Raw genomic sequence first — 27,574 nt, 5'->3', positions numbered from 1 at the left:
CGCTCAGCACAAGCCACAGCTCAGGGGTGAGCATCCTGGTTTTAACCACTGTCTCCTTCGTCCAGCCCAGCCCGGCATCACCCAGTGGGGACCCGGGAGCCGGGGTCCTGGGCTCTGTTCTACGCCCATCTGCTCTCCTCGTGTGTGGCCTCGTGCGCCTACCTTGCCCTGCTTACCAGTAAGATGGAGAACTGGGCTGCAAGCATCATTTCTACGTAGGAGTGTTTCCCTGTAGACGCGGGCAGCTTTGAGAAATGCACTTCTGTTAGATGTTCACGCACCTGTGCTGCTTACAGAGCGCTCTGAGCCCGGTCTGCCCCGCGTGTGTGATGCTTACTCAGTGAGAAGTAATTTCAAACATGTTAACAGGAAAGAGTCGGGCACGACTGAGCGACTCAACAGTAAACCAAGCAGATGCATCACAAGGTAGAATAACTACGCGGGAAACCCTGCAGGAGACTCCATCTGACAGGGGCGGCTCTGGCTCTGCAATCAGCGTTTGGGGACCACCAGTCAGGGTGAACCGAGACAAAGAAACCATTTGTGACACTTAGGTGTCTTTGTTCGTGACTTTTCACTTTTCCTTAACCCTTCAAACTGTGTTCTCGGTGTCAGGTGGAACCCGCTTTGATCACGTACCGTCCTGTGCTCCAGTGTTCCCCGGCGTCTGGGATCAGGGCCCATGGCATGTGGTTGGCTGCTGTTTACAGGCCTGCTAGCTCAGGGTCCGTCAAAACTGCAGTCCTCCACAGCACAGGGTCTTCTCAGCCCTGACGAGGCTGCTCGGAGAGAAGAAGCACTGGGGAGCAGGGCGCGCGTGAGGAAGAGGCACCATTGTGGACACAGCCAGGCTTGTGCGGGAGATGCAGAGAAACGCGGCGAGACGGAGGCCAGGGAGGGCAGGTGCAGCGAGCAGACCCCAGGAGCAGGTGCCGGCCTGGTAGGCCCGTTCCGTCCACAGGATTGGGCTCTGGGGGCGCATGGGGCCCTTGGTGGCAGCGCGTCTGGGCCGCATGACCGAGCGTGAGAGCAGAGAGAGGGAGGGGCACGTCGGCGGGCCGCTGCCCCCAGGGGCCTTTTCCCGGGGCCTGGCCAGGTTATCTCGGGATAACCGCAGCCACTGCCCGTGAACGGTGAGGCCGTCTGGGAGGACAGAGGCGCCGTGGGGTGACCGTGAGTGAGAAGCCGTAGGCGCCGGAGGGGGGCGCCAGGACAGGCAGGGGGGCAGCGCGAGCGTGGACGGAGGGGGGTCTGTGGCCGGGAGTGGCCAGGTGCACCGAGAAAAGGGGTCCCGGGAACCGAGGGCACAGGAGAGGCCACAGAGGCGACAGGGAGCCTGAAAATTAAATGCTCAGAACTGATAGGAAGTGCTGACCTCGGGATGGGGTCCAGAAGCTGCAGAGAGAAGCAGGGACAGTTTCTCCATTAAAAACTGCGGGGATTTACGCAGAGCTTGAGGGGTCTATGTTTTCCTATGGTTTTCAGGCAGATATCAGAATTGTTAAAGGTGTCTGTGTCCTGTTTATTTCTTGAGCTCTTTAAGAAACCCCCAGGACCGCAGACACGGTTTGCTCCTTCTCTCCAGCCAGCTCACTTCACCTGGGATCGGGTTGGCATGTCTCCTGTGGTCAGGTATAAGCTCTGACAGTTGTAGAAGATGACCCTTCTAACTCTGCCTCATTTCCACAGTCACCTTGGGGTCCCCTGTCTCTCCTCTGAGGCAGCACAGGAGTCTGTTTCCTGAGCTGGCTCCTCCAGAGTGGGGTGTCACCCAGGCCATCGGCCTGCAGGATACGAGGAGCCACTGAGGCCCCTGCTGGAACCACATGCCCGCCCCTCCCCAAGAGAGCCGGGCACACTAGGGGTGTCCAGCGGGGAGCAGGAAGCCCTCCCAGGCTCCGGGCCAGCTGTGGCCTTGCGGGTCCCTCCTCGCCCGTCACGGCGCAGGACTGGTAACTCACAGGACCGCAGGTCTGCGTCCAGGGGGCTGGATGCACGATGAAAGTGGTTTTGCTCTCCTCCGTCGGACAGCTGTGACTGAAGCTGGAGGGAGAGAGGCACTGCTCACCAGAACCTGTGAAACCTCAGCAGCCCGCATTTCCTACAGTCGTGCGTGGTCTCTTACCCGCGCCCTGGACCAGGCAGCTTGTGATGGGACGGGACTCCCATTGGGTTGCACCCTCGTCGCCTCTGGAGTTCAGGCCCTCCCTGCCCCCGCCCTCCTTCATTTCTTGCTGGAATTCCTGCGGTCCTTTCCTTGGAGTCTCCTGTCCTGGTCTCAGCCCCTCCACACCGTCTGCAGCATGGTCTTCTGACATCTGGAGTCCGCGACCTCTCTGCTTGCGGCTCTCATAGCTCCCCCTAACTCGATGTCATGCTGTAGAATCCTGACCCGTCTGTGCCTGCTTCCCCAGCCTCATCGCCTTCGTACAGACTTTTAAAAGCCAGCTTCTGTTGCTGCGGACACCTGCTCCCACACACATCACCCCAGTGATCCCAAGCGGTTCATGCCAGCGCACGCTGCCTCCATGAAGCCTGCCCGGCTCTCGTCCTATCCCATGCGGTGACATGCCGTTTCCTGCTGGAGTTTCTAGGACATCCTGTAGAAGCAAACACTGTGTCCTTTCATGTGTGTGTCTTTGTTCATTAGCCTGACAGACACACGAATTGTCAGATGGACTCGTGAACAGACTAGCGGAGGAGGAGAGGTGTGGGCACCGGTGCCCCAGCCATCAGGCAGGCGAGCTCACCGTGGGTCGGGGTAGGCGGTCGGAGGGCTTTGCACCTCGGTGCACGGGAAAGCTCTACTCCGACTTCAGATGAGGACCCAGGTCCCTGGGGCCTCGCTTTCCTCGCCTGCAGGAGGTGAGGCGAGCCGTGGCTGAGAGGGTCTCCAGGATCTTTTTTGGTGCCCAGTTCTGCCGTCCTCTGAGATGGCACCACCAGCCAGAGGGCAGAGCGCGAAGCGGAAGCGCCCACTGCGGCCCCCGGTCTGGCTCTGCTGTCCCCTCCCCTGAGCATCTCTGGGCTTAGCACCCAGGCACCTGTTCTCAGCCCGGCTGCCCCACCTAGGGAACCCCCCCGGCTCAGCCCAATCCTGGACCCTGACATGGGGCCTGGCACCATGTGTGCCCCATGGAGCCGCCCCTTCTGCGGGGGGCATCCTCAGCTATTTCAACTGTGATTTCACCTTCTTCTTATTGTTGACAAATACAGAGGCAGAGCGCACCGGCTCGCCCTCCCACCTGACGGATCTCTCTGGCGGGCGTCCTTTCTCTGCCCGGCCCACCCTGCTCCTCCGCCACTCAGCCCTGTGCGCAGGTCCTGTAGAGGCAGAACCGGCAAGACAGACAGACACGCATGTCGACACGCAGAGCAGACAGATGTAGGGTCAGGAGGTTCAGCCCAGTCCCAGGCTGGACCCAGGAGTGCGGACAGCCCGGCACAGCTCAGGGAACAGCCACGCCCTCCCTTTGCCTGTTTGTTCTACTTAGGCCCTCAAAGGATTGGAAGGTCCGGGGACACCTTCCCAGACACACCCAGAAGTCCCGTCGCTCAGCCCTCTGGGCAACCCCGCCCCGCCAGCATGCGCAGAATGAACATCACACTGAGGTGCTCTCCCCGGAAGCCTCTGCAGCCCCCCCAGCCACAGCTGCCGGGTGAGGCCCCCCAGCCACGGCTGCCGGGTGAGCCTACAGGTGCCGGCGAGTCCCAGGGGTGCGGGCCTGCGGGCTGGCAGTGCGCTGCAGGGCGCCTTCAGAAAAGGCCCAAGGGAGAAGGCGCACTTTCGTCCTTGGAGGAAAAACAACAGGTGGACAGATGTAATGCTGAAAAGGTGTGTTTCTTCACTGTTAGTCATTCTTCCATAGTAACCCTAAAAACGACTCTTTTTGCTGTTTAGGTCTGTACGTTTTAACATACACAGATTTGCATAACCACTGGAAGCACAGGGAGTTGGGGAAAAAGGCACAAATTAGGGATTCTGTGGCCAATTAACATCTGGCCAATCACAACTACACTCCACAGTGCGTTGTCAGCCCTGCAGTTACGTTATTGTTACTAAAATGGGCAAGTGCGTCCTCTGTCTGGGCAGGTGTGACTCACCGCACAGAGGGGTGTCGCGGGCCCTCTGTGGCCGTGAGGAGCAGAGGCTGCATGAATGGTGGGGAGGGCGCGGCGAGGACCGTGGTGCCTGACCCCTCACTGCGGTGGTGTGCGATCTCAGGCAAAGCAGGAAAAGCCCACCGCCCTGAGCTTCCCGTGAGAGCGCCGGGTTGAAGGGTCTGTGCCGCCTTTTCCGTGCGCGGCTCAGAAGTGCCTGTGGACACTGGCATCCAGGGTGAGCCCTGCCTGCAGGGAAAAGCAGAATCATCATGAGCGCCGTCACCCACGTCTGGAGTAAATGAACCGTCAGCCCTCTCCCGCGTGGGCTCAGGGTGCAGGATGCATCACAGGTCACTGAAGCCAGAGGCCGAGGACAGGGGGAGGCTCCGCTCAGCCTTGCTCTCTAAACTGTATGCCCTTCTTGGCTCACTTCTGCATGAACAGACTGGAAGGTTCTGAGCTATTAAATCAGTATAGCTTTTCTAATGAAGACCCAGATGCAAAGGCAACATTTTATAAAGCAGAGCTAGGGTGTCTTTCCCTAGTAACTCAGCTGGTAAAGAATCCGCCTACAATGCAGGAGACCCTGGTTCAATTCCTGAGTCGGGAAGATCCCCTGGAGAAGGGATAGGCTACCCAGTCCAGTATTCTTGGGCTTCCCTTGTGACTCGGCTGGTAAAGAATCCGCCTGCAATGCGGCAGACCTGGGTTCGATTCCTGGGTTGGAAGATCCCCTGGAGAAGGGAAAGGCTACCCACTCCAGTATTCTGGCCTGGAGAATCCCATGGACTGTATAGTCTATGGGGACGCAGAGTCGGACGCAACTGAGTGGCTTTCGCTTTCACAGAGAATGAAAACCGTCCACAGGGTGTATTTCAGTAATGGCCCTGCTCCTTTACAACCCAGGGGTCAAACAGAGAGGTCACGACAGAGACAGGCGCCCCTCGTGACGCTGCCCCCTGTGTACACGCGGCCGTGCACGTACCGCGTGCGTGGTGATCCTCTCAGGCCACCGTTCACAGAGGAAAACAGGAGTGCTTCCCCACTCCAGCCCAAGTTCACCTGGACTACCAGCCTGTCTTGTTGTTCTAGAGGCTCCTTTGGACCAGAGCTGTCAGCAAACTCCACTTAATCCCCTTTTCTTCCATGATTTCTTCTAAACCGACATCCTGGGTTCTGTAAGGGAAAAACTGTCCTTTGCTGGAGAACTGTCCTTCTTAGACTACACCCGAGCAATCGGATCCCAGCTTGCATTCCCCGAGCTGTGCCACGACTCCAAGCCATAAACACCTGTTCGCGTCTCACACAGTTCCTGTCTGTGGGCTTGGAGTGAATTCTGTCCCTTTCTCCCACGGGACAACCAATTTTTTTTGGCCCATTTGCAACTTCACTTCAGTATTTCTCATCTTTATATGTGTTATCTGATTCTCCTTTGGACCAGTATAGCATCTCTTAAGAGTTAAATAAAATGAACACATGTTAAATGTTCATTTGTAAGAGTTGAAAGTAAAGTAAAAATGTTAGTTGCTCAGTCGTGTCCAGCTCTTTGAGACCCCATGAACTGTAGTCCATCAGGCTCCTCTATCCATGGAACTTTCCAGGCAAGAATTCTGGAGTAGATTGTCATTTCCTTCTGACTTTTTAAAAAAGTTACCTTTTAGTCATTTTTAGTCAGAACCTTCTAGGTCAACGTGGACCAACCTGAGGTCAACACATCACTGAGCACCACCTGCAATGATGGCCCCAGGCCCCGCCCAGACTCCTTTTCCTGGCAGTTGGCTGCATTTGGTGTGTGCTGAAAAGTCTGAATCTGAGTTAGGATTTACATCAGATTCCCCTGAATTGCCATCCATAAGGGACTGAGAAGACAGTGAAATTAATCAACGGTACGTTGACTTAAAATCTGTGCCTCTGAAGCTTTTCTACTCCATCTTCAGGTGCAGGCGGGCATTGGGGTGAGGCGGGATGAAATATGGTCAGAGAGGACACGGAGCCTCTTCCGCTGCTCTGCTGCCTGCACTGCCCGCTGCCTCTCAGTCCTCAGTTTAGTTTTTACAACGTGCCCATGAGGACAGGACCTTCCCTGGGCGGCCCAGATGCTAAAGAATCTGTCTGCAGTGCAGGAGACGTGGGTTCGATCCCTGAGTCGGGAAGATCCCCTGGCGAAGGGAATGACTACCCACTCCAGTATTCTCGCCTGAGAAATCCCATGAACAGAGGAGCCTGGTGGGCTACAGTCCATGGGTCGCAAAGAGTCAGACACGACTCAACAACTAACACTTTCAGTGGGGACAGAACGTTGCTTTGCTGTAGAGGAAAGTTTTGCTAGACTGCCTCAATCAGACCCTTTGGGCAGCAGCTCAGTAGCAAATGCATGACCTGTGCCTTCCACACCGAGCGTGGACTCCGGGGCACTCTGGCCACACTGAGGCCTCTGAGGCCCATTGATCACGAGGACTCACGGAGCGAAACCCCTGGGGGGCTGGGGAATAACAAAGTAGGTGCTGGGGGAGTATCCCATTCTTAAAACCTCCCACCTCCTGAAATGACCTTAGCTAAAGCTCAGCGGTAGGCAGAATCGTGTGTCCTGTTATATTTATAATATAAATAAACCCTGCCAGTCACCACCATTTCCATGGCAATGACCGCCCATACATGCCCGTCCCTCTGTACATCAGAGAGTGTGTCTGGAGGGTAAGTTTCCAAATTAACTTTTAATTTAAAATAGCCTAAATCTTGATTGAGCTTCCCCAGAAAATTGTTTTACTTAGGACTAGAAAGTCAACAAGCACGCAGTCTGTTATTTTGAGTGAAGAATGAGATCCTTCTAATTCTTTGCTTCCTCTGATTTCAAGCTGAATAAATAAATGGAAATATTTCCATTTACTGACTTTCGCCGCACATGCTTTAAACTGAGCTCAGGGACTGCGACTTAATCAACTTTGCTTCCTCGCACCTTGCACATGCTTGGTAGACAGTAAGCGTTCAGTAGTTGTGGGTGGGAGAAGAAGAATCAAATTAGCTCTGAAGTCACATTCTAAACATGAGAAAGGCCCACACAGGTCCTTTCTGCTGGATTAAGAAAACAGGTTTGAGTTACTGCTTTTCTGTATCCCAAGATGGATCCTTGATTAAGGAAAAACTCTGTCCCTAGTATGTGTGTGTGTTGTGTGGAATTTAGAAAAATACACGCAAACTGTTACCTCTGATAAGTGGCAGGGTCGTGAGAACTGTAGCGTCTGGATGCTTGGTATTCTGGAAACAAAAATCCCCACGAAAAGCAGCTGAAAAGTTGATACGTCTCTGAGAGCAGACCCAGTGTTGGGGCAGCGGGAAGGGGGCCCCTCTGGCTGGTTCTTGGGCCTCTGGCTCACGCAGTTCACTCGGGTAGAACTCCTGGGCTTTCCCTGCCACATCCTGCCTTCCCGGGTGAGTGAGATCTTTTCTGCCAGGCCGTGTGGCTCCTCGCTCACGTTCGAGAGCTCCTGATCCTGTGCAGCTGCCTGCTTTCCGCCTCTGAAGCAGCCTGCTCCTTGGGGACTTCCTTGACAGAGCGGCTGGCCTGAGTGCCTGCCTCTCCCCACCCCATGCAGCTGAGCTGGTTCTCGAGTTTGAGGGTCATCAGAGGATCACCCAAGGATTCCTGCTGGGTTCTCTTCCCATTGCTTCTCCCTCCTCTCAGTCAGAGAGAGGATCGTTATTGGAGATCTACTGTTGGCTAATGTAGATCAGGTGGAGCTGGGACCCATACTCATGGCCGAGGAGACAATTCCATCACCGAGTTGCTGACACTGGCCTGAACAAGCACGTCCACACCCAGTGGCAAGCGGGGTACAGGCTGCTGGTTATGTCCTGGCTCCCCGAACAGCGCCTTCTGTTTCAGCTGCCTGCATGCGGGAGCCCTCTGTTGCTGGTGTGTGTCCCCAGTCCAGTGTCCCCAGTAGCTAGGGCCTGGCCTGGCTCGGTGTCCAGCGGAGAAGCTCTTGCCCCTGTAGGCTCACAGGGGCCACTTCACAGAGCTGCCTGCAGAGAGTGCATTGTCACAGCCAGTGTCCCTTCCTAGCAGGGTCACAGCTGGCTCTCCCGCAGAGGTCGGCGGCCCCATCTAGGTCAGGCTCTTCTACTAGGTGATCCGAGATGAGGAACATGGAGAGCGTACGCGGCATGGACACACCCCGGTAGAAATGTGCAGCTGCTTCTGAGACACCCTGGAGCCTCCTGCTGGCCCCACGGCCACTTCGGTTTGGGGATTCGGGTCAGTCCTCAGAGCGACGAGAGCTCTTTGAAGCGCTTTGGTTTCTGTTTCTCAAAGCACAGTGAAAAGGCTGGAGCTGTAAAAGGAGCCCCCCTTGGTCGCCTGTCTGACAGGGCTGTTCTTACCTCATCCCTGAGGGAGCCGGCCCCTGCGCGTCAGGCCGTCTGCATACTGCTCCAGCCAGGGAGCTGATCCGTTGTTGTGTTCGCTTGGGGCTCTCGCAGGAGGGGAAGGAGGAGCTGGGATGGTATGTTTGCCCTTGGGGCGTGGGGAGAACCTTTACTGGTGTTAAACAGGCCTCTGCTTTTGGATCCTTTCAAGCTATTTCCCTCCACTTCTCTGTCTCGGTCAACTCCTCCACACCTGACATTTGTAGCCTCTTTGGAGTAGGTGAGGGCTCGGTCCAAGGGAGCCCTCTGCATGGGACAGCCGTGGTGGAGGACTCCAGGCCTGAGCTGCTAGTGAGGGTCAGCTGGGGGTCTCGGCACCACTGGACATGGAGGGCACGCTGGGGACTGACCCTGGGTGGCAGAGACCTTTGACCTCACAGAGAGAGTGCGTGCTCAGTCCCTTCAGTCGTGTCTGACTCTTTGTGACCTTGCGGCCTGCCAGGCCCCTCTGTCCATGGGGCTCCCCGGGCGGGAATGCTGGAGTGGGTTGCTTTGCCCTCCTTCGGGGGGTCTTCCCAGCCCAGAGATGGGGCCCGCGTCCCCTGCGCTGGGTCACCTGGGACGTCACCCCCCCCACAGACAGGCTGTCTCTCAGCATCGTTTGAGAGAGTTTCTGCCTAAAGATGGGCTTCCCTGATGGCTCAGGCAGTGGAGAGTCTGCCTGCAATGCAGGAGACCCGGGCTTAATTCCTGGGTCGGGAGGATCCCCTGGAGAGGGAAATGGGAGCCCCATGGACGGAGGAGCCTGGAGGGCTGCAGTCCGTGGGGTCGCGGGAGTCAGACACACCTGAGCGACTCCACCACCACCACCACCGCCTAAAGGTGGGTTAACTCAGTTATGTTAGCCCTTTTGCTATCTTTGATAACCTTTGGTAATCCATGTAACAGCTGTCACGGTGTGTAATCGTTCTGTGAGTCTCGCGCTCTCTTTTGATGTCCTTGAGCGTCTGAATCAGAATGACTGGTTCTCAAGTCTTATTGTCAAGGACCCCAGAAAAGAGAAGCAAATTGCTCTTTGAACTGTTTGCCCTTTACAGTGCTCACTCACGTCTTCTGGTGCTCGGCTCTGAAACCTAGCTACAGAAATGTAAGGAAGCACTCCAGTGCGGCTATAAGTGCACACATCGCTTGTTAGGTGCTGGTGCGGCAGAGAAACTGGAAGTTCAAGCTGACACTCTGCATTTACTCGGTATCTTAATGTTATCCGATCGGTCATAAAATCCTAGGAAAGGGGAGGGATATGCATCAGCTACGCTGGGAAATGTTAGTATAGCTGCATTCAGTGTTCTCAGCAGATGGTTGTAGTTTTCCCTGTCGGCCTGCCCTTGCAGCATCATTTATGGAGCTGAAATATGGAAGAACGGTGGTTGGGACGGGGACTCAATTAGAAGAGAGAGCAGTCTCTGGCTCTTGTCTTTTCCAAGCTCTGCCTCAGATTTACGGTATTTTGTAAAGTGGATGTACTAACTTGTTTGGTAGATATTTTTTTCATACCTCTGCCACTGAAGTTCCGACACATTTATGGAAGTAGTCTGTGCTTTAAAAATGTAAAGAATAGTAAAGTTTATGAATGAAAGGCCTGCCTTCCACCACCAGTCCTATCCCAAAGTCATTACCCTTGGGCCTAACCCTGCCAGACTGCTGGCTTTGCATAGGAACCTAGTTCCAGTTAACCAAGTGTATTCATACTATTGGCGGATACTCAAAAGGTATTTAAAGTTATATACTGTTACTGTGCTGTGATCATTTTTTAAAAATCGGAATAATCTGCCGTACAGTGAGACGAATCAGCTACAGGTATGCATTTCGCCGGCTCTTGACCCTCCCTCTCACCCTGCCCCTGCCCCTGCCCGAGCCCTCCAGGTCATCACAGAGCTCCAGTCGGAAGAGGCTCGTTTTCCAAAGAGAATTTATAATGCCCTCATAATATGGGAGCAACATATGTGGCCACAGACAAGTGGCTAAAGATACGGGATATGTATACACACAATGGAATATTACTTAGTCATGAGAAATGAAATCTTGCCATTTGCAGTATCACGGATGGATGTAAGGGGTATTGTGCCAAGTGAAATAAGTCACACAGAGAAAGAGAAATATCTTGTGGTATCACTCATCTATAGAAACTAAGACAACAAATGAACAAACAAATCCGAGCAGTCACAGAGGCACAGGTACAGAAGCAGACTGGTGGCTGCTAACGGGGAAGCCGTGGTGGGAGGGGAATGGGCGAGGTAAGTGGGGCAGGGGAGGATGTGGAGGTACAAGCTTCCAGCTGCAAAATAAGTGAATCCTGAGCATGAAATATACCGTGTGGGGAAGATGGTCAAAAGCTACGTACTGTCTTTGTATGACAACAGATGAGGATAATGAGACCTATCCTGGTGATCATTTTATAAACTAAGACAATATCAAATCACTGTGCATACCTGGATCTAATATAGCATCAATTACACTTCAATTAAAATTCAGAATACCTCTTAACTTTTTTGGGGGGGGTATTAAACTGAGGATATGGAGAGAAACAAGTTAGGAGGTTTTCCCCGCACATTGAAAGGACAGAGGAGGACAGGGCTGGTTGGTCAGGCTACTGATGGAGAGGCCCTCAGTGCCCAGGTCCACGCCGTTCCGTCTTCCCGCTTGGCTGTTCTCCGCCTCGGGAATCCGGGGTGTCCTGTGTCGACAGGCCAAAGTTGCTCTTATAGTGAGTGAGGAAAAGCCGCCCCCAGCAGACCTGCCCTCAGGCCCCTCTGGCCAGACTCCAGCCCAGCTTCACGCAGGCCTTTGTAAGGAGGGTCCCCATGGTTGGCTTGGGCCAAGCCTGTGTCTTCCTCCCCACCCCCAGCGGGGAAGGGTCGCCCACCTTGTGCACCTGGCCCTGCAGAGGTCAGCACTCAGAAAACGACCGCACCTCCCTGCTCAGGAGGAAAAGACAGAGTGGATTCGAGCAACAGAAAGCCTGGGAAAGGTGCCCTGACTTTGTTCCTCTGCTGAGTGAGTCCCGAAGACGTGTGACCGCATCCAACCTGAGGGATGTTGTCAGTCCCCAGCTGCAGGGCTGTGTGGCCCCGAGACTCACTGCGTTTTTGGGTCTTTCTCCTGCAGCTCAGCTCACAGTTAACCAAAGCAAATCTCTTCCGCGTCAGTATCTTCATGTGCAAAATTAAAGGAGCTCCCCCTTGCCTCCCAGGGATGCTGGGAGTAACTGACGGCATGAACAAAGGTACCACACTGGTAAGAATGTCATTTGCTCTGTTAGTTCCTGAGTCGAAGGGAAGATATAAAATATGATGATTTATATCAGAGCTTATGGCAAAATTCAACATTGGGGTAAGAAAAGAGAGTGACTCTATAGCCAGATTTAAATTTATCACATTCACTTCACTGATGGTAGAGCCTTTTTCTTTTTTTTTTCTTTTTGAGTAGGATCTTCTTTTCCTAAAAACAAAAGCATCTTGAAAACCGAGTGCAGGAACAGCTCTTTCTGGGGTTTGGCCAGAGCGGCAGAGTGAGGAGGGTATCCTCTGCAGCCTTCCCGCCTCGGCGTCATGCTGGCCACCCCCTGTCCTCTGGACGCTGGGTGCCCCCTCCTCTGAGGGGCACCTCCCTCTCCTCCCACAGACCTCCTGTCAAAACCCGCAGTTGCCCTGAGCCACAGATCTGTCCTCAGGGAAATTCACGAGTCAAAGTCGCCAACCCTGACCACCTCCCCAGGGCTATCTGAGCATAGAGGAGTCTTTCTTTAATCGGTACTTAGCAACGTGTGTCTTAGAACAGAGGGGCCTCCCCACCGCCCCGGGCCAGCTGCTGACCCTGACCCATCAGGGCAGGCCAAGGGCAGCCGCGGGCCCCACTCTGAACTGCGTGGGGTCTCCACACTGGTCCCCACCCACCAGGACATGGCCCTCAGGCTCCGCCTGGCCCGCGGGCACACGGCCAGGACTCCCTTTGTGCTCTCTTGCTGACAGGCGGGGGTGGATGGAGCGGCTCAGCGCTGATGCCACCCGCTGTGGGCGCTCTGAGCCGGGTGGAGCAGGTGGTCCCCACGCGGCGGACACTCTGGATGAGCCTCCACGGCCCTCCCATCACTCAGGACCCAGAGGTGGTCCGCCTGACTCAACCGAACAGTTGACTGCTTTCCAATAATTTGGTTTAGAATCTGTAATAAATCAAAGGCCTAAACTTTGTGTTTTTTTTTTTGCTTATAAATTTGCTTGGAGTTTTTGCTGCCGCAGAAAATGTCATCTGCTCATAAATGTTGTCATCGCCCCTGGATCCTCAGAACCCGTCGAGGACAGACAACCCAACCTCAGCTTTTCCTATTTTAGTCGGCCTGTTCTCAACAATGAAGAGGTCTGGAGTAACCCCTGCCCCCGTCTCTCCCCACAGCTTTGCCGCCAGGAACGCCTGTTGTCTGCCGGGCAGTACCGTGGAACCTTGTTTGCTGACCAGCCGACCATGTTCATCTCCCCGGCTAGCAACCCCCCCAGAGCCAAGCTGGGGGAGCTGGTTGTGCTGTGCGGGGGTCGGGTCACGCAAGTCCCTCGCCAAGCCAGCATCTTCATCGGACCCTTCCCAGGAAGGAAGAAGGAGACGGTCAAGTACCTGTCGGAAACATGGATCCTAGGTGAGCATCCGCACACTGGTTCCTGGAGGGAGCGGGAGGCACCTTATGAAGTCAGAGCTGTGGGGAGGCCCTTCAGAGCCTCTGTCCTACGGTCCTGGGGGCGACAGTTGGGGAGAGCATCAGGCCTGGTGCACTTCTCACATCATCTGCCTTCAGAGGCCTGTAGTTAAAGAAAAAAATCATGTGATTACCAACTGTTACAAGACCACCTGACTGTCCAGGTGAGCTCACGGGGACAAAGGAAGTCCTCTTAGACTTTTGCCACCTGCCCTCCCGGCTTGCGTGCAAGGCCCGGCCGGCCTACCCCACCCCCTGCAGCTCCACCAGCCACCCGCTGCCCCTGCCCGCAGCCCCGCTCCCGGCAGCTCCACCGGCCACCCGCTGCCCCTGCCCGCAGCCCCGCTCCGATACTCACCTGTCCTCGTGCTCACAGTGCTGTGTTTCACAGCAAAGCGACCTTCGGCTTTTATTTCCAAAAGCAGGTGTAGTGTAAATGTGATGCGTGTGCTAGCATCAGTGTTGCTGTGTTGTGCAAATGCCCCCCGGGGATTCTGCGGGGGGAGGGGGGTCCCAGGTGAGGCTGGAGGCCGACCCTGGTTGGGGGAGTTCCGTCTGTCCCCGGCTTTGGGGGCCCCAGGGTGCCGGGAAGAGGGGGCGCGGGGTGGTGGAGCCGGCAGCGTGGGATGTAGTGGAGCCAGGCGGGGGGAATGGGGTGGGGTCAGGTCCACTGGGGTTCAGCTCCACAGCTTCCTCCACTACGTGTGGACGGCCGCGTGTTGGCCCGACTGCCGTAACCAGACCACAGGCCCGGGGCTGAGACGGCAGGAAGGTGTCCTCGGTCCTGGAGCTGGACATCTGATCGGTGTCCGCGAGGCTAGTTTCTCTCACCTGCTTGTGGGGCCCGTCTTTTTCTGTGTCCAGGAGGCTGGACGTCTGATCAGCGTCCACGAGGCTAGTTTCTCACCCCTGCTTGCGGGCCCGTCTTTTCCTGTGTCCGGGAGGCTGGACGTCTGATCTGTGTCCGCGAGGCTGGTTTCTCTCCCCTGCTTGCAGGGCCGTCTTTCCCTGTGTCCAGGAGGCAGGATGTCTGATCAGCGTCCGCAAGGCTGGTTTCTCTCCCCTTCTTACAGGAGGCCATCTTTCCCTGTGTCTTCACGTGGCTCTCCCTCATGTCCCCATCTCTTCTGAGGACACCAGTAACTGGATCAGGACCCATTCTCATGACCTCATTTTAATTTAGTGACCTCTTCAAAGGCCCTTTTTCAAAACACAGTCCCATTCCGAGGTCCTGGAGGTTTGGGCTTTGACCTGTGGGCTTTGTGGAGGTTCCATCCCTGACACTGGATTACCCATTTCAACACTTTTGGCCAAGATGCTCATGTGGCTTCTTAGACGTCTCCCTCTGCCTCTCCGCCTAAGTTTCTTTCTCAGTCTTCCTCCTGTTCACTTTCCTTGTCTCTAAACCCCACACTCCTGGCTTCTCTCACCCCTTCCTAGATGCTACCCTTCAACACCAGGATCTCCTTGGTGCCGCAGACCAGTACCCCCTGTCGGTCAGCTCAGCGGCGGCATTAAATTAGAAATAAATGCACAATAAATATAATGTGCTTGAATCATCCCATAAACTGCCCCCCCACACCAGTCCGTGGAAAAAATGTCTTCCGTGAAACTGGCCCCTGGTGCCAAAAAGGTCGGGGACTGCTGGTTTAACAGATTGGCAGAGACCGTGTTTGTTCCGGTGGCATTCATTTATAATAACCATGTTTATGAAGATCTTGTAAATGACCAATGGTCCTCCTTTGATATATAATCTTTCACTTTCTGCTACACAGTCATTTGTCATTTGCCTGGAACTAACTTCAAAACACCTATGGTTGTAGCTACAGTTCAGAAGCCAACAGAGGCTGTTTACTCTTTTCCACATGCCAAAAATACAACCTTCAAAACATCCTATGTTCTCAAACAGAGGTTTTGGTTTTGTTTGTTTTTTTTTTTTTTTTTAAAGAAAACTGCATGTATCAAAATGATACCAACTGGAGACCAGAACTGTGCTTTGAAAAGAGTCTCCTTCAGCTAACGGGACTGCGCACATGGTTGGTGTCAGCAGCTCATCTTTCCAAGCCTGCGGTCGTGCAGGGGCCAGAGGCTGGTCTGCAGTCTTATCATTTCCAGGTTGGGGAACTCGGCCGGCCCCTTCCTGGCGCTGGTGCATCTCTGCACACGTCGGGTGCCTGCCTGGCTCCCCCACGGGTCTGGCCACGTGGCCCCCCTGCTGGTGGGTCTTCAGGGGGCAGACACCTCCCTGCTTGAAGCCCGGATTGCCATGTCCTCGGGCCCTTTGGCGTTGTTTGAGTCTCAGAGCTGCAGCTGCGGGCCCGCGTTTCTGTCTCTCTCCTCTCCCATAACCCACGTCCCGTTTCTGATTTGTCACTGCTCACACCGTCTGCATGTGCCCTTGGCAACATCCGGGTATTGTGTGTCCTGGAATCCTTGGCTCTCCGCATGCTGAAATCCTCAGCCATAACATCAGTCCCGCTGCCCCAGTCTGCACGCTGGCTGTCTCCCCAGCCTCATCGATGAGTGTTACATACTTGAAAAATATGTGGTCTGTTAGTGTGTTTGCATCTCCCTCTGAATGGAGCTCCAGCTTTGTGCACGTGAAGGAGATTTCATTTTTATGTCTCTCCACATATGCACAGACCTACAGAACACACAGTCTAGATCATCGCCTTTTTTGTTTGTATTAATCGCTCAGTCATGTCCGACCCTTTGTGAACCCGTGGACTGTACCCACCGGACTCCCCTGTCCGTGGGATTTCCCAGGCAAGAATATGTGAGTGGGTTGTCATGCCCTCCTGCAGGGCATCTTCCCGACCCAGAGATCGAACCTGGGTCTCCTGCCTTGAAGGCTAATTCTTTATTCTCTGACCAGGTGCAGGTCTCCTGGTTCTTTGTGGACCTAGTGTAGTTCCTTCTGTAACTGACAGTAATCAACAGGATGGTCAGAGGCGACAGCTCAGGAATGCAAACTCCCCCCTCTGCAGGGGGCAGTGTCCAGGGCCCTGGGGCCCCGAGACCCTCCTCCACACAGAAGAGTCAGTCCCGCTCCTTTGGCAGAAAAGTGCCTGCACTTTTGAAGACTGCTCTCCTTCCCATTAGCTTTCACCAAAAACACTCCCAGTGGATACTTCATTCTCAAAATGTTGTGAAATTAAAACCATGTTAAAGCACCACCTTAAATGTCATTTTTGTGACATTTAAGTTATCACAAATTTATAAACTTATCAACTAAATTTGTTCCAACTATACGGTCAGATGCTGTGTGAGCTAGAATCCCTGAGACTTGATTATTCAAACTGCTTTTAAAATCTTGAAAGTAGCTTTTCACATTTGTAATTTACTTTCCAAACTAAAGATTCTAAGGTTTATTTAGTACCTTGCATTTATTCCTATATTCTATGGGGTCTTTGTTTTTGCAGGCCTAATAGAGTCAACGGAGAAGGCAGTGGCAACCCACTCCAGTACTCTTGCCTGGAAAATCCCATGGGTGGAGGAGCCTGGTAGGCTGCAGCCCGTGGGGTCACTAAGGGTCAGACACTACTGAGCGACTTCACTTTCACTTTTCACTTTCACACATTGGAGAAGGAAATGGCAACCCACTCCAGTGTTCTTGCCTGGAGAATCCCAGGGACGGGGGAGCCCAGTGGGCTGCCGTCTATGGGGTCTCACAGAGTCGGACACGACTGAAGTGACTTAGCAGCAGCAGCAATAGAGTCAAAGGCTTTCCTACTGATTAAGTGGTAAAGAAACCACCTGCCAATGCAGGAGACACGGGTTTGATCCCCCAGGTCAGGAAGATCCCCTGGAGAAGGAAATGGCAACCCACTCCAGTATTCTTGCCTGGGAAATCCCACGGAGAGAGGAGCCTGGCGGGCTACAGCCCAGGGGGTCACAAGGTATCAGACAAGATGGAGCAACTAAACAGCACAGAGAATAGAGTCGCACAGGCTGGACACGGGCGGGGGGCATTGGCATCAGCCTCTCAGCAGAGGGAAGGTGGACACTCACCGTGACCTCTGACGTGCGAGCACTGTGAGGCGTCAGAGAGACCTTCTATCCCCTCACTGTAGCTTAGAAACAATGCCCCAGTGTTTTTTAATGTTTTCTAAAAAAAAAAAACACACAAAACTGTCACACCATCCCTCCGCCGCCTGGTGTTGCTGGCCTAGAACAGCGTGAACTTAAACCATCTCCACTTCGGGCTCCACACGTGAAACCTAAACCATGACTTGCTCCAAGCAGAAGCTCACATCGGCCGAGCCACCTTCTGCCGAGGCCACTGGACAGGTCCCGACTGTGTTCCCGAGCCATTCCCCAGGGCCTGCTTTCCCTGAAACAGTAGCACACTTGCGCCAAGATTCTTGATGAATCATTCAGCCAGAGGGGAATGGGGATTTCTGAGAGAGAGCACTCTTGTGGAGCTTGAATACATATGGAAATAAACAGGAAAACAAAACTCAGATTCCCGGCACCAGGAAGCTGAAAGTTACCTTTACCTGATCTTGGTACAACCTGTTACTTTCTGAAGCACTTCCCAGGAGTTAGGCTCCCTGCACCCCCACAGAGCACTGTTCCCAGGTTACGGGGTCAAGGAACAACAGGTCTGGGGTCCCCGCTGGCGTGGGGGCTGGCAGGGGCCCATGGGGCATCCATCAAGGGTCAGTGGCCTGAGCTGTGGCCTTTTTTCCCTCCTTTTATCCCCACTGGTCTTATCAGGTTGAGCTTGGCCCTTCTCATAAGACATTTCCCGTCTCAGGCGCCCTTTCCAGTCTGGTCTACGTTCAAGTGATAAAACATACATTTTATGCTAGTGTGGGAACATAATGTAATAGTCTCAACAGCCTTGCCAAAAAAAAAGTCTCGCCTCGGCATGATTTCCTTATAACTTATAAAACAGCATTTGATTTGAGTGTCTCTCCATGTCAGTGTTTTCAGGAAAAAGGTCCCCGATAGTGTGTGGGCCTTGTACTACTGGCAGGGCCCCGCCCCTGGAGGACAGAGCAGAGAGCAGCCCAGAGCTGCACGCTCTGCACAGGGCGTTTGTTACAGCCCCGGACCGACGGCTTGCTGCTCACGTCGAGTCCATCAGGGGTCCTCGGAGCGTCTCAGGCCACTTCTCCACTACACAAACAAAGAGCCAGACGTGGAGAGGTGGAGGCAGAAAGGCGAGATGAGGAGCAAGGAGGCAGGTCGGCCCGCGCCTGCTCCCCGCCTTGGGGACCTGAGCTTGGCCACCGTGCAGAAAGCACTGCAGAAGGTTAAGGTAGAATTTCAGACACTAAGATGAATTCTCTGTGTTCTGAGTTGGTCTCCAAATGCATGAAATCTACCAGGACAGGAATGAATGAGAACTGAAACCGATTCATGAAGCTTTATCATTTCAACATCTCGTGTGTTTTAGGCTTTTTAAAAATATATTAGTTGGTTTAAAAAGAAAATTTAACTGCTAGCTGCAGTTTACAGTACCTTAATAGTTATTAACAGTAATAAACTAAATATAAATTATAAGTAAATAAATGTATATTTTGAGAAATTAAGCATTAGCCTTGGAAAGATACAGAAAGAGTGTGCTCAGAAAGTGCATTTCTAAGCTCTCCCTTTAATGGTATTCATTGCTCAACCAGTAGTCCTAGACGATCATCTTTGAAATTTCCTAAACCATCTCCCTGCCCACCCACTCCCACCAGCCCCATTAATACATTTACACCAGTTGAACTCCCATCACTGGGTGTGAACATTATCCATGATGCGAAGGTTAAAGGCAAGTGGACAAACTGGGAAAGAGAAGACCCTTCTCTGTACCTTTCCAGCCAAGGCGCAGTCCTCAAGCCTCACTTTAGAAAAGAAAAAAGCAGAAAAATTAGACCGTATTTTATATAGCATACCTAATCGCCAGCCACATATTCAGCTCAGAACAGGAAGCACTGTGCACAGGGTAGCCTCTCTGAGTCTGTCACTGGAAACGTCATTGCCGTGTGGGGCTCAGGCTGGCCTCTCACATGGCAGTGCTGAGCACCGGGGTAGCACCAGGTTCACGAGGCTGCCCTGTGCGTGACAGCAGACCCCCAACGCCCCACTCAGGGGTGAGGGCTCGTCTGTAACCACAGCCCTGTGTCTTCGAGGGGCTGGGGCTTAAAGAACAAAAGAAGCTCCACGGCTCAGTCTCCCAGTGTGACGCTGCCTATAGTTCAGCCTGTTTTTGCCTGTAGTTCACAGCCTGCAGTTTTGTTGTTGTTAGATGTTAGGTTTTATGATGTTCACCACTGACTCCCCAAGTCATGGAGCTCGTGTATGAACTGAACTCTGTCCCCACAAAGTCGTGCATTGAGTCCTGATCCCCAGCACCTAAGGCTGTATCTTTGTGTGGAGACAGGGCCTGCAAAGGGGTGATTAAGGTGGAAGGAGGCTGTAAGTGTGGGCCCAAGTCCACCTGGATCAGCGACCTTATAGAAGGTGAAGGGACACCAGGGTGCATGCACAGAGGAAAGGCCACGTGAGGACAGAGAAGGGCAAGGCCTCGGGAGAAACCCAGCCCGCTGACGACTCTCAGCAGCATTATTCACAGCAGCCAAGAGGTGGACACAACCAAGTGTCCACGGACAGATGAACGGATGTGATGTAGACAAACAACAGAATATAATTTGGTCCTAAAACGGAAGGCTCTTCTGAAACCTGCAACAGCACGAATGGACCTTGAAGACACTGCGTTCACGTGAAATAAGCCAATCACAAAAAGACAGACGCCACATGATTCCGGGTTCATGAGATACCTAAGGATAAGCAAATCCATAGGGACAGAAATACAGAGGTTAATTCAGTATGGAAGGAGGGGGGAAAGGAATGGGGAGTTACTGTAATGAACGCAAAGATTATGTTTGGGATTGTAAGATACTTCTGGACACGGGCACTGGTCACAGTGGCACAGTGTTGTAAAATGTACTTAATGCCACTGAACTGTGTACTTAAAACAGTTTAAATGGTAACTTTCGGCCTATGTCTGTCTCACCACAAAAAAATCGTCACCACCTTCCCCTAGATGGTTTTAACAGAAGTTTTACCAAACATCTCAAATTATTGCAGGAAAAAACGAAAAGAGAAGCTATTTCATTTCATTTTACACAAGTAGGCCAAACTCATTTGTGAAGATGGATGTAAAAATCCAAAATTAAATATTGGCAAATTAAATTTAGCAGTATGTTAAGAAACATATAATCAGGTAAGGTTTAACTGCAGAATGTAGAAACAAATATCATTGAATCTTTTCTTCTAGTTCATTGATTGTTCTCAGCAGATGTTGAAAAGCATTAGGGAAAATCCAATACCCACTCATGATTAAAAACAAGAGCAACAATTAGGAATAAGAGAACTTTCCTAAACGATGAAGAGTATAAAAAAATGTACAACGTATTTGCCTATGATGCAGTATATACATAGAAAAATTGAAGAGAGTCAAGAAATGGTTATAATCAATTCAGCAAGATTCTTAAGATGCACTTACTAAAATCATTAGCATTCCCATGCCCAGAAATAAAATATAAAATGTAATAGAAAAAATAGTGAACTCAAGGCTAGCCCTAGATATCTTTTCACTCACGGATCTTGGGTGGAAAGGAAAAGTTGGCATGCTAGGAATAAACTAGACAGTCTTGTCTAAGACAGCACAAATTCATACTGTACCCTTGGTTAAGTATCAGATAAGTGAACATCTGTACCCCAATATCAGTGCAGAAAAAAAGATTGAGACCTGCTAGGTTAGAGTGTCTCCTTCAGATACTCTGCATGGCATCAGGTCATTCATGCACCCAGTTTGTATTTGCTGAGCATCTTCCATGTGCCAAACATGTTCTTGGCACTCCTGGAATAGCAGGTGACGAGGCAGATACAGCCCTTGCTCTTTGGGGACTGATACTTTAAAGATGACAGACAACATCTTCTAAAATCCTGCTGGTGATAAACACTGTGAAGAAAACAGGTTGTGAATGTGGAGCGAGACAGTGAGCTGGGCTCCTCGCCGAGGCCGGATGGGCTTGTGTGGCGCTAAGGGAACAATAGGGTCAAGGGTCAGAGGTGGGCAGAGCCCCTGGATCCAGGGGATGACAGGGAGGAGGCGCAGAGCCTGGAGCCCACAGGCCGCGTGGACAGCGGTCAGCTGTGTGGTGTTCTAAGACTGAGCAGAAGTCACCAGAGGATTTTAAGAAAGGGAAATGGGCTAAGACGTGTGTTTAAAGAGAAGCAGAGAGTGACCTTCGGCTCTTACAGAGATCCGGGTGATTAGTGATGGTTAAGACCAGGGTAATAGTGATGGAGGTGCTGGGCAGCTGTCAGATGTTGAATAAACTTGCTGAGTCCAGCCGCACCCTCTGGCAGGTTGGACGCTGTGCTGTGAGGACAGAAGAGAGGGGCAGGGGAGTCCTAGCCTTGGATTCCGAGCGCCCGGGAGAACCATGAGGGCCTGGAACTCAGGACCCATGGAGAAGTAGAGAAGGGCCTGGCTTGTTCAGAAGAGGAAACAGTGTGGGGGGTGGGGCGGGGATGCTTGGTGTGGGTCCAGAGAGAAACACGGGCCGGGCTCAGCATCAGAAAGGACTTTGGCGACCTACAGCACCCGTCAGGGACCCTCACTCCGCACCGCAGAGAGAAGGAAGTATCGCTTGAAAGTGTCAGTCGGTCAGTTGTGTCATGCTCTGCAACCCCATGGACTGTAGCCCGCCAGGCTCCTCTGTCCATGGAATTCTCCAGGCAAGAATACTGCAATGGGTTGCCATTCCCTTCTCCAGGGGATTTTTCCCAACCCAGGGATCGAACCCACGTCTCCTATATTGCAGGCAGACTCTTTACCATCTGAACCACCAGGGAAGCCCTGCACAGTCACAAGCTGACACAGATACTGCTATCTCCCAGCCCTAAAATTTGTGGCTCATTTTGTCAAGATAAAGCTCCCAGCAGGGCCCTGAGGGTCCCTGAACTCTACACACCAGACCCCATCTGGCTGTTGGCAACCGGAGTCTTAGTTCTATAAAGGGACTTATCCATCCCACCCTTAAAAAAAAGAAAAAGCGTTGGCGGCATGTTGATTCAACATCCCAACCACACGACCACACAGAAGCATGGCCAGTGAACTTGAACGTGTGCACATAATGTGTGCCAAGACCTGCGAGATAGCTCTGCTGAAAACAAACAAAACCTGGTTTTCTTTCTTTCCAATTGCAATTTCATGGGAGCCGCTCGTGTACAATCTGTCTCCCTCTCGGCTGGCGGGGACTGGCACTGCGCTAACATCTGTCTCGTGGTCACGTTTTATGGGGTGTTTGACGATCGTACATCTGACATGACACTGGAATTTGGGGACGTGGCTGTCTTCAGATGCCAAATGAACTTGGACAGCAATCCCTCTCCCCGGGTGTGTTTACAGTTGGGAACGTGGAGCTGGGAGGCGCCCCCTGGACGCGGCTGGCCTGGCGCTCGGGCCGCTCCTCACGTGCTTCCCTGCCCCCACCGCGCACGCCACCACGTGCCCCTCACCCTGCTCGGGGGTCCCGGGGCAAACCCCTCGGGCAGCACCGCCCCAGAGGGCCGAGGGGTTAGCCACAGACTTTCTTGTGGCTTTTGTTTTATCTGAATTTAAAGCTGGATCCTTCTGCAGCCAATATTTTTTTGCCCGCCACAATAGATGGACGGATATGTAGAGTGACACTTGATTTCATGGTCAAGGAACCAGACAGCAGAGAAATACATAAAATCCCCAAATCCAACTACCCTTCCCTAAAGTAGCTACACTAAAGACAAAGCTGTCTCTCTCAGGTTTAACATATTTACATACAAAGAAATATATACAAACATATGCATTGAGGGTTTGTTCTCCATAAACGGAGAATCACACATTCATGAGCTTTTATCCAACTCTGGATCTAGAAGATCATTCCATTTTGATGCAATTGCTTCATTCTTTTTAACCATCAGAGGTGCTGTGATTAATTTATACACTCCTTACGATTTTATATTTGGGATTATTTCCACTATTTCTGCTATTGTAAACTCTATGTGTGTGTGTTCTAGTTGGAGTGATTCAATTTTAAGAGACTGTCTTAAGCTCTAATTAGTCTAGCCCAATCCCAGACAGGAGTATTTTTGTAAAATAGATTCACAGATGGGGAATTACTGAAACCTGGAGTGTGTGTCCTTTAAATTTCGATGCACACTCCTTCACTGGGTTGCACTCTAACAGTACTTTGATGTTCCTCATTCCCACATCCTCACCAGTTCCAGACTTGAACCATGTTTTCCCTATCTGGTGACCTTGTTACTTAAGGTGTGTGCGAATTGCTAAGATCCTCATGAGCACCTAGCGGGGACTTGCAGCTCCTGAACTGCTGTTCTTCTCCCCTGCCTGCTTTGACATCAGGCTGTTTCTCTTTTCCACATTGTTTTACACTGATTGTTTAATATAAACTCTAATCTTTTGTGGCATACTCCTTTTCCTATTTGGAACCAGTCTGTTGTTCCATGTCCAGTTCTAACTTTTGATTCCTGACCTGCATACAGGTTTCTCAAGAAACAGGTCAGGTGGTCTAGTATTCCTGTCTCTTTCAGAATTTTCCACAGTTTATTGTGATCCACACAGTCAAAGGCTTTGGCATAGTCAATAAAGCAGAAATAGATGGTTTTCTGGAACTCCCTTGCTTTTTCCATGATCCAGCAGATGTTGGCAATTTGATCTCTGGTGCCTCTGCCTTTAATAAAACCAGCTTGAACATCTGGAAGTTCACGGTTCACATATTGCTGAAGCCTGGCTTGGAGAATTTTGAGCATGACTTTACTAGCGTGTGAGATGAGTGCAATTGTGCAGTAGTTTGAGCATTCTTTGGCATTGCCTTTCTTTGGGACTGGAATGAAGACAGACCTTTTCCAGTCCTGTGGCCACTGCTGAGTTTTCCAAATTAGCTGACATATTGAGTGCAGCACTTTCACAGCATCATCTTTCAGGATTTGACATAGCTCAGCTGGAATTCCATCACCTCCACTAGCTTTGTTCGTAGTGATGCTTTCTAAGGCCCACTTGACTTCACATTCCAAGATGTGTGGCTCTAGGTGAGTGAGGAACGAAAAAGCCTCTTGATGAAAGTGAAAGAGGAGAGTGAAAAAGTTGGCTTAAAGCTCAACATTCAGAAAACAAAGATCATGGCATCTGGTCCCATCACTTCATGGGAAATAGATGGGGAAACAGTGGAAACAGTGTCAGACTTTATTTTGGGGGGCTCCAAAATCACTGCGGATGCTAATTGCAGCCATGAAATTAAAAGACGCTTACTCCTTGGAAGGAAAGTTATGACCAACCTAGATGGCATATTAAAAAGCAGAGTCATTACTTTGCCAACAAAGGTCCGTCTAGTCAAGGCTATGGTTTTTCCCGTGGTCATGTATGGATGTGAGAGTTGTACTGTGAAGAAAGCTGATCGCCGAAGAATTGATGCTTTTGAACTGTGGTGTTGGAGAAGATTCTTGAGAGTCCCTTGGATTGCAAGGAGATCCAACTAGTCCATTCTAAAGGAGATCAGTCCTGGGTGTTCATTGGAAGGACTGATGCTGAAGCTGAAACCCCAATACTTTGGCCACCTCATGCGACGAGTTGACTCACTGGAAAAGACTCTGATGCTGGGAGGGATCGGGGACAGGAGGAGAAGGGGACGACAGAGAATGAGATGGCTGGATGGCATCACCGACTCGATGGACATGAGTTTGAGTGAACTCCGGGAGTTGGTGATGGACAGGGAGGCCTGGCGTGCTGTGATTCATGGGGTTGCAAAGAGTCGGACACGACTGAGTGACTGAACTGAACTGAACTGAATCTTTTGTGATAAACATAAAAATCCTCTCAACTTGTCTATCATTATTTATATGGTATTTTCTGTGGATTTTACTTTTTAATTATTATTCTGGATGGAATCAATACCTCTACTCCTCCACAGCACCTAAACTGAGGTTTCACTTAGAAAGCTTTCCCTACCCTGAGCTTTAACCTAGTCTCCTGACTCTATTAATTCTCTTATAGTCTTTAATGTTTAGAGCATTAATCCATCTGTATTATTGTGGGATATAAGGAATCATCTCATCTCTTTCATAGCTTATCATTCTCCACTGATTTTCTTTTTTTTTTTTTGATGCGGGATCTTAGTTCCCCGAGCAGGGAAGCGTGGAGTCCTAACCACTGGACTGTCAGGGAATTCCCTCCATTGGTTTATAATGCCACCTTGAATCATCTCTTAAACTCCCATATATGCATGGGTCACTTTCTAGATTCTGTTCTTATCCACTGATCTATTAATCTGTTCTGTGCTAATTATATACTAGATTTTTAGATTAGGTAGGAAAGAGCATCATCCTATTTGCAATCTTCTCTGGCTTTCAGAAATGACTTCCTTTCAGAAATCAATGTAAAAAAATGGAATCAATGGGGTTTTTACAATCTGGAAGAATATATGGCTGGATTATTGTATAACCAAGTCTAGGGAAGCCTTTCTACCTGTATTTCAAAGTCCAGATGCAATAAAAGTATAATTTGAATATATAAGTAAAAACTTCTATAAGAAAAGTTAAAGCACAAGTAAGAAACTGAGAGAAGGAGAATGCAGTCCATGTCATGAATAAAGGGTAACGTTAAAGTGTAATCCTAATAACCCCTAACTGTGCTGTGGAGAGAATTAAGGGGTGTGCGTGGCATCAGTGATAATTGTTACCACTCCACTGTCTATGTTAATTACACTTATGTGATGTGTATGATCTGTATAACAAATATTAACGCTCCTCCCTTCTGAGATTCAGTTCCCAGCTCAGACCACCAGTGCGGAGGTGCATTCATCCTGGAGGGCTGTGCTTAAATTCCGGGGCACTGCCTTGAGCTACAACTAAGATGAGCTGTTTTTTTTCTTCCTTTTTTCTCTTTTTTTTTGTTTTGTTTTTTTTATCTTTTAGTCATCAAATAAACCCATTTTTTCTGCTTTGTATCTCAAAACCGTGACAGCTTTCCATGTTCTGTTGTTCATCATCCTGACCTCTTAAAGTCCTCCAGACGCAGTCTTTCACCCACTGGATAATGTTTCCGTCAGTAAGTTAACTTAGTCCGTCCGTCAGCGCTGACAACCCTCTGCACGCCTCTCTCATCGTAACAGCCGCAGGAGGGTCGGGGGCAGTCAGCTGTCTGGTGTTGAGAGCACAGGGCTGCTGGAGCCGGCTGCAAGTCCACCTGTGCTAGCCCCCTCTCCTGCACCTGGGGCTGGTCCCGGGCCAGGGCCCTTCCTGTGGTTCTCAAAAAGCAGTTAGTTACGCTCTGCCCTGTACCAGGGAGTATTGCCATAGCAAGATGAGAATTTGAGTCCCCCGTGTCATGGACTGTCCACTGGAACGTTCCACCGTGAAGGGCATGTCCAAGTGTGCTGCGTCTGAGAGGACAGGGTTTCCGAGCGTTTGAAATGTGGCTGGTGCAGCTGCGGAGCTGAACTCTTCATTTCACTTTATGTTATTCTGATTCACTTTAATTAGGCACGCCATCATGGACACAGACGTGTGACCATGAAGCCCAGGACCACTGAAGATTTTAAATTCGTTTTGTGTATCTGTGATAAGGTTGGAAGAGGAAATGGCTACCCACTCCACTATTCTCGCTTGGAGAAGACCATGGACGAAGGAGCCTGCGGGCTACAGTCCACGGGGTCGCAGAGAGTCGGCCACGACTGAGCGACTAACACTGCCGTGATAAGATTTTTGTCTTACCATATGCGGGCCAGTATCGGTGCTAACCGCTTCTCTCCCTCCAGATTCGATCAGTCAGCACAAGGTCTGTGCCTCTGAAAACCACCTGCTGCCGTGATGAAGACGCCTCTCAGCCCACAGCAGCTGCGAGCAGCCCACTGCTCGTCTCGGCCACAGGAAGGATGCCTTCGTATGTCGTCACATTTGTGCACGTGGTGGTGTATGAAGAGGCGCCTTCGTGTGGCTTTCTGACGTCTGAGTGTGTGTCTCAGAGAAGTACTGACCCTCCCCTGTTGGGCCTTTTCTGTATAAAGCCAGTCTGTGTGTCCCAGAGATGATCATAATTAAGTCCCAGAATCTGTCATGGAAGCACTGTACTGTTAAATAAAGGGTGGAAATTACATTGTGTTTATTAATGAGAACAAAGAACAACGCCCCCCCCCCCCGGGTTTCTTTGGTTATCATCTGCTAGGTATGAAGGATACTGGTCCGTTATCACAGTCGCACCTTAGGTCCCTGAGACTCCTTTCAAAGTAATTAATGAGGACAGGTGTCAGGAGCTGTAATTAATGATTATTAGCGCCATGGAAGTAGCCCTGGCTTCTACGAGCT

The 27,574-nt window shown here is 51.4% G+C and overlaps 1 protein-coding gene across 6 annotated transcripts in view; it reads left to right on the top strand.

Annotated features, from left to right (window-relative positions):
• Positions 1 to 27,363, top strand: part of MCPH1 (microcephalin 1) — a 236,353-nt gene extending 208,990 nt beyond the window's left edge. For 3 of the 6 annotated variants that reach the window (XM_088832541.1, XM_088832543.1, XM_088832544.1), the window contains 3 exons: positions 11,635 to 11,763; positions 12,919 to 13,156; positions 27,028 to 27,363. In XM_088832541.1, coding sequence (XP_088688667.1) covers positions 11,635 to 11,763; positions 12,919 to 13,156; positions 27,028 to 27,080 — 420 coding nt within the window. In that variant the 3' untranslated portion in view covers positions 27,081 to 27,363. Of the gene's footprint in view, positions 1 to 11,634; positions 11,764 to 12,918; positions 13,157 to 26,036; positions 26,715 to 26,752 lie in introns of those variants that run through there. The other 3 variants (XM_088832542.1, XM_055416327.2, XM_088832545.1) reach the window with 3 other exon arrangements.
• The last annotated feature ends 211 nt before the right edge of the window (positions 27,364 to 27,574 follow it).

This window comes from Moschus berezovskii, chromosome 26, assembly GCF_049115385.1.
Source record: "Moschus berezovskii isolate FMDL1 chromosome 26, NW_MosBer_1.0, whole genome shotgun sequence".
NCBI lineage: Eukaryota > Metazoa > Chordata > Mammalia > Artiodactyla > Moschidae > Moschus > Moschus berezovskii.
This window is presented reverse-complemented; position numbering and strand designations above follow the sequence as displayed.